Source organism: Vidua chalybeata, chromosome 1 (genome assembly GCF_026979565.1).
Source record: "Vidua chalybeata isolate OUT-0048 chromosome 1, bVidCha1 merged haplotype, whole genome shotgun sequence".
NCBI classification, from domain to species: domain Eukaryota; kingdom Metazoa; phylum Chordata; class Aves; order Passeriformes; family Viduidae; genus Vidua; species Vidua chalybeata.
The window spans coordinates 151,030,586-151,037,023 of record NC_071530.1 but is presented as its reverse complement, the minus strand read 5'-3'; the positions used below and the strand labels follow the sequence as shown (position 1 = coordinate 151,037,023).

At 59.0% G+C, this 6,438-nt stretch overlaps 2 protein-coding genes across 4 annotated transcripts; both read left to right on the top strand.

The window, feature by feature from the left end:
• On the top strand, positions 1-2,065 carry LOC128789228 (uncharacterized). Its single transcript, XM_053944979.1, has 2 exons — positions 1-1,465; positions 1,700-2,065. The coding sequence occupies exon 1, from the start codon at positions 1-3 to the stop codon at positions 1,297-1,299; it is 1,299 nt and encodes a 432-aa protein (XP_053800954.1). The 3' UTR covers positions 1,300-1,465; positions 1,700-2,065.
• A 2,049-nt stretch (positions 2,066-4,114) lies between these two features.
• On the top strand, positions 4,115-6,438 carry LOC128793508 (uncharacterized). 3 transcript variants are annotated; one of them, XM_053952762.1, is made up of 2 exons: positions 4,115-5,993; positions 6,304-6,438. In XM_053952762.1, the coding sequence occupies exon 1, from the start codon at positions 4,293-4,295 to the stop codon at positions 5,904-5,906; it is 1,614 nt and encodes a 537-aa protein (XP_053808737.1). In that variant the 5' UTR covers positions 4,115-4,292; the 3' UTR covers positions 5,907-5,993; positions 6,304-6,438. The 3 variants fall into 3 exon arrangements, with proteins under 3 accessions (XP_053808737.1, XP_053808718.1, XP_053808727.1); XM_053952743.1 differs by having other exon boundaries at positions 4,115-6,072; positions 6,307-6,438; XM_053952752.1 differs by having other exon boundaries at positions 4,115-6,072.

Here is a 6,438-nt window from a genome sequence, read left to right as displayed (position 1 = left end):
ATGGCATCCACCTGCACCTGCCAGCAGTCAAATGCCAAGCATGAGGTGGATGCAGAGCCCCAGGAGCCGTCCAGTGCTTCCAGCTCAACGCAGAGGTCCACAGAAGAGACAACAAAGTGCTCTGAGCTCCTGTCCCCTGTGCAGTTGGCAAAGCAGAGCTCTGCCTCTGGAAACTCGCAGCCCTGGGACACTTCTGTAGAGGAACTGGAGGAGAAGTGGGAGGAGGAAGAGCTCCCAGAAACACAGGCTGCAGGAGAGTGGCACAGAGACCTGCAGAGTGTGTCACTTTCCTCACTGAAAGTGGACAAGGTAGAGGCAGAAGCTTGCGGCCTGGCTGAAGATCCCTGGGACGAGGGGCGCAGCAAGCTCGTCCTCCCACCAGAGCCTGAGGAATGCTCAGTCTTCTCAGCTTCTCCTTTGTCTGGAGGCCCTGGTGAGGAGAGGGCAACTCGTGGGCCAGCCAAGCACGCTGCATTTCACAAGCAGCTGTGCATGGGGCATGATGATATGCTACAGATTATGTGCAACAAGAGAGAGGAGCTGGAGAAGGTGGTGGAAGAGAAAACGCATGCAGAGCTCTTTGGAGACATCTTCTCCTCCATGGGCAACGAAGAAAGCCCCGTGAGGTCCAGGTGCGTCCTCAGAGATCCATCAGGTGCCACCCTGGAACCAGCTGCAGACCCCTCGGTGCCACACAGCACTTACAGCGTGACAGGAGACACCACAACAGAGACACAAAGCTGCTCAGAGCTTGTGTCTCCTGAGCTGTTGGCGGACCTGGAGTCTGACTCTGAGGATTCGCTGCCCCTGGAAACTCTTCTGAACGAGCTCCTGGAGAAGTGGGAGCAAGAAGAAGCGGCAGGCGAGTGGGCCAGAGAAGTAGAGAGCCCGTTGTCCATCCCGCCGCGAGACGAAGAGTTAGAGCCAGCAGCTACTCCTCAGGACAGCGACCTCAGCGACCAGGGGCACAGCGAGCCTCTCCCCGAGGAGGCAAAGGGGTTTGCGGTTTGCGCCGCGCCTGCCGATGCCGCGGACGAGGCCGACGCGGCAGGCACGGAGGCTGGCCGTGCCCAGGCCGCCCCTGCCCAGGAAAAGCCCTGCGGGGATGAGCCGCCGGCAGGAGCTTGCCCGGCGCCTGCCCAGCCCCTGGCCCGCAGCGTTCCTGCCTGCCCCGCTGGCAGCGCAGCCGTCCCGCAGCCCCCGGCCCCACGGCGATGGCGCTCCATGGCCAAGAGGGCCCGGCGGGCTCTGCGCCGCCTTTTCTCCTGCAGCTGCCTCAGGGGGCAGCCGGAGGAGTGAGCCCGGGGCCAGCACCAGGGCGTTCAGCAAAGATGCCGGCTCGCCCTGAGGATGCCCAGCTCCCCGGGGCAGCGGCAGGTCCCTGAGGTAACGGCACCAGGGTGATCCAAAGACGGGATGCATGGATGGATGGGTGGATGGTGGCCAAGGCAACCACTTGCCAAGGGTAGGTCCTGCTGCCAACCCCAGCCCCTCACCCCCTGCCAGCAGCAAGGCAGCCTGGTCAGGGAGAGCTGGGTGAGGAAGGGTGACAGTGCTGATGATTGCATAATCCCACAGTGCTGCATTGTGGGGGTGCATGCCCACTCTGCTCCAGGCTGCATTTGAAGCTGGGAAATGCTCCTTGCGCCTCAGCATTGCAGGTAAATGAAGGCAAACCCATTCTCTTTTTACATAGCAGATAGGAAAATGCCTCCCTGGATACCAGCAACAACATAGACTGGTGAAAGGTGTTAACCCCGGCTGAATGACCTGGTGTCCTCAACTCCATAAGAAGCACCAGGGCCCCAGTGCAGAAGCTCCCATTGGGGAAGGAGCAATGGGACGCCGCTTGCGACCAGCATCTCGAACTTTCCTCTGTCTGACATCTTCCCCTCCCCACTCCCACTCTTCCCCACTCAATCCCACTCTTGTTCTTCCCCACCTCACCCCAGCCCAGCACAACCCTTGCTCTTCCCATTCTTTCCTTCTCATTATCCTCTTTCCCATCCCTTTCTCTCTACCCCACATTTACTGTTCAATAAATCCCCCATTGTTCACTTTGATAGATGGTCTTGTTGGCACCTTAGTTCGCGCATAGGCATCTCTCACTGATCGCATCTTAACAGGGTCAGCCAGCACTCGAGGTGTGGCCTCCCCAGTGCCCTGCACAGAGGGACAGTCACTGCCCTCGTCCTGCTGCCACCCTAGTGCTGACACAGAAGGCCAGGAGGCCTCTGACCTCCTTGTCCACTTGGCCACATGCTGGCTCACATTTGGCCACTGTCAGCCAGCACTCTGAGGATTTTTCCTGCTGGGCAGCTTTCCAGCCATTCTGGCCCCAGCCTGCAGGACCTGCAGGGTCTTCTTGGGACATAAGGGCAGGAGCCAGGCCTTGCTCTTCTTGAATCTTACTCCTCTGGCCTCACAACATCCATCCTGCCAGCCTGGCCCCATCTGCCTGTAGAGCCTTCCTACCCTCCAGAAAATCGACACTCCCACCACCTTGGTGTCAGCTGCAAACTGACTGAGGGTGCCTCATCCAGGTAATTGAGAGAGGTATTAAACAGAACCTGCCTACCTGTGATGATATTTGTGAAAACTGTCTGTATTTGGTACCAGCATTTTGGTTGTGCTTTGGTTATTTTTTTTACATTTGGCTTTAGAGTGTTTACTGTTTATAATCCTCCTGCTTATCCTGTCAGAAGAAAAACCAAATTATATCCATACAACATGTAAACCCCATACAATATACTCATTACACGAGATGTTATATTATTACATTAATAATGACCCATAAAGGAGAAAGCATATCGATTAACTATACTCTTACCTCTGATCTGGAATATGTCATATATTTATGACAAAGAGGCAAGAGATAACTGGACTACCACTCAAGGGGTTGGGTGGTATAGCTGACACAGAATGCCAGGATGCCACTAGCATGTACCTGACCAAAATGCCGCCCCTCTGCACCCTCGCTGAAATAAAGAACGGACATTTTCCTTGGCTCTGCTTTGTTATTTATCTTTTTTTTTTTAAACACACTTTTTAGAGTCTTTCACAGCAGCCACCAGATTAAGTTCAAATGGAATTTTCGCCTTTCTGATGACCTCTGTACCTGAGGTCAGTGTCAAGGGCTGGGACACATAGTGCTGTGGGTGGGCAAAGCACTCTGGCACTTTGGCACTGGGCTTCCTTGGGGATGTTTAGGGGAGAACCAAAAGGTGAGAGATGAGAGAGCTGTGGGTCACTGGGAGAGGAACAAGCGTAGGCAAAGTTGAGGGGCAAAGGCATTAAAAAGGCCTTTGTGTCCAGGGGCATGAGCATGGAAACCGCCAGGCCTCTGGGAGAAAGGGCGGCCATGCCCAGCAGGCCTTTGTGACCCGCAGTGACGTCGTGCCCAGAGGCCATTGTGACGCGGGTGCACGTCATGACCCTTGGGGCTGCCAGACTCTGCAGTGGCCACTCCCGGGAGAGCAGCTCTCTGAGGAGGCAGCAGCTTCTCTGGAGGCAGCAGCTTCCCTGGGTGATTGTGGCCAGTGGTCATTAGAGCACTGCCACAATGTCAAAGAAGCAAGAGAAGAATGCTCACAGCCAGCCCCGTGAGGGGCAGCCACTGCTGTACCGGCGGCGGCAGCAACAGGTGAGGGCCGGGGATGGAGGGACAGCCTGCAGTGGGAGCTGGGGGAAGCCCTGGGGCAGAGACAGCCAGGCCTGGCAGCAGCCCATGCTCTGCGGAGGGGCCGGTGCTGGGATGGCCCAGGCACAGCAATGCCCCAGAGGCAGCGAGCCCAGCTGGGAGCCCGGCCCAGCCTGGCTGCTGTGGCCAGCACCTGCCTCGGGGCCAGGCCTGGGCTTGCAGGCACGTGGGGGACACTGTGCTCACACAGCCGCCTCCATCCCGTGCCTCCTTCTGCTTCCCACAGGTGACCCCCAGGCAGCCACAGGCAGCAGCTCAGGTCACCTGGACGACCATCACACCCATCCCTGGGGACAGGCACACTCTGTTCCCCAGACCCATCCCGTCACGGAGCCCCACCAGGTCCCGCACACGCAGGGGCAATCAGGGGGGCGGGCGCTCCGTGCCCCGCAGCAGTGCCACAGGGCCACAGAGATTGTCCGTGTCGGACTTGCCGCCTCTCCACGGCCCTCAGTTGACACTGGCCCCTCCACAGCAGCTCAGTGCTCAAAGCTCAAGGGCATCCACTGACTGCGTTAAGCTGCCCCCTCTGCCAGCAGCAGCAGCAGCCTCTGGATCCTTTCCCAGAGGCACAGCACGTGCTGTGGGCCCCATGGCCGAGGGCCAGCCAGAGCGAGTACCACCCCCTCCATGGGGCACTCTGGCTGCAGGCAGAGCCCAGGGAACACCTTCCCTGGGGAGCAGAATGGAAGGGCTGTGGCAAGGGTCAGCAGCAAGGCAGGGACATCGCCTACCACCTGTGCCACCGGCATGCTGTGTGCCACTAGGCACTGGCGCCCAGCTGGGTTGGAAGTTCCTGATATGCTTTGAGACAAAGGAGCTGCTTGAGGTGCAGGCAGGGCATGGTGGCAACACCTACAAAGATCTTGATGGAGGCCTGGGCCCACACCTGTTAGAAGACACGTCAATGGCATCCACCTGCACCTGCCAGCAGTCAAATGCCAAGCATGAGGTGGATGCAGAGCCCCAGGAGCCGTCCAGTGCTTCCAGCTCAACGCAGAGGTCCACAGAAGAGACAACAAAGTGCTCTGAGCTCCTGTCCCCTGTGCAGTTGGCAAAGCAGAGCTCTGCCTCTGGAAACTCGCAGCCCTGGGACACTTCTGTGAAGGATCTGGAGGAGAAGTGGGAGGAGGAAGAGCTCCCAGAAACACAGGCTGCAGGAGACTGGCACAGAGACCTGCAGAGTGTGTCACTTTCCTCACTGAAAGTGGACAAGGTAGAGGCAGAAGCTTGCGGCCTGGCTGAAGATCCCTGGGACGAGGGGCGCAGCAAGCTCGTCCTCCCACCAGAGCCTGAGGAATGCTCAGTCTTCTCAGCTTCTCCTTTGTCTGGAGGCCCTGGTGAGGAGAGGGCAACTCGTGGGCCAGCCAAGCACGCTGCATTTCACAAGCAGCTGTGCATGGGGCATGATGATATGCTACAGATTATGTGCAACAAGAGAGAGGAGCTGGGGAAGGTGGTGGAAGAGAAAACGCATGCAGAGCTCTTTGGAGACATCTTCTCCTCCATGGGCAACGAAGAAAGCCCCGTGAGGTCCAAGTGCGTCCTCAGAGATCCATCAGGTGCCACCCTGGAACCAGCTGCAGACCCCTCGGTGCCACACAGCACTTACAGCGTGACAGGAGATGCCAAAACAGAGACACAAATCTGCTCAGAGCTTGTGTTTCCTGAGCTGTTGGCGGACCTGGAGTCTGACTCTGAGGATTCACCGTCGCTGGAAACTCTTCTGAACGAGCTCCTGGAGAAGTGGGAGCAAGAAGAAGCGGCAGGAGAGCGGGCCGGAGAAGTAGAGAGCCCGTTGTCCATCCTGCCGCGAGACGAAGAGTTAGAGCCAGCAGCTACTCCTCAGGACAGCGACCTCAGCGACCAGGGGCACAGCGAGCCTCTCTCCGAGGAGGCAAAGGGGTTTGCGGTTTGCGCCGCGCCTGCCGATGCCGCGGACGAGGCCGACGCGGCAGGCACGGAGGCTGGCCGTGCCCAGGCCGCCCCTGCCCAGGAAAAGCCCTGCGGGGATGAGCCGCCGGCAGGAGCTTGCCCGGCGCCTGCCCAGCCCCTGGCCCGCAGCGTTCCTGCCTGCCCCGCTGGCAGCGCAGCCGTCCCGCAGCCCCCGGCCCCACGGCGATGGCGCTCCATGGCCAAGAGGGCCCGGCGGGCTCTGCGCCGCCTTTTCTCCTGCAGCTGCCTCAGGGGGCAGCCGGAGGAGTGAGCCCGGGGCCAGCACCAGGGCGTTCAGCAAAGATGCCGGCTCGCCCTGAGGATGCCCAGCTCCCCGGGGCAGCGGCAGGTCCCTGAGGTAACGGCACCAGGGTGATCCAAAGACGGGATGCATGGATGGATGGGTGGATGGTGGCCAAGGCAACCACTTGCCAAGGGTAGGTCCTGCTGCCAACCCCAGCCCCTCACCCCCTGCCAGCAGCAAGGCAGCCTGGTCAGGGAGAGCTGGGTGAGGAAGGGTGACAGTGCTGATGATTGCATAATCCCACAGTGCTGCATTGTGGGGGTGCATGCCCACTCTGCTCCAGGCTGCATTTGAAGCTGGGAAATGCTCCTTGCGCCTCAGCATTGCAGGTAAATGAAGGCAAACCCATTCTCTTTTTACATAGCAGATAGGAAAATGCCTCCCTGGATACCAGCAACAACATAGACTGGTGAAAGGTGTTAACCCCGGCTGAATGACCTGGTGTCCTCAACTCCATAAGAAGCACCAGGGCCCCAGTGCAGAAGCTCCCATTGGGGAA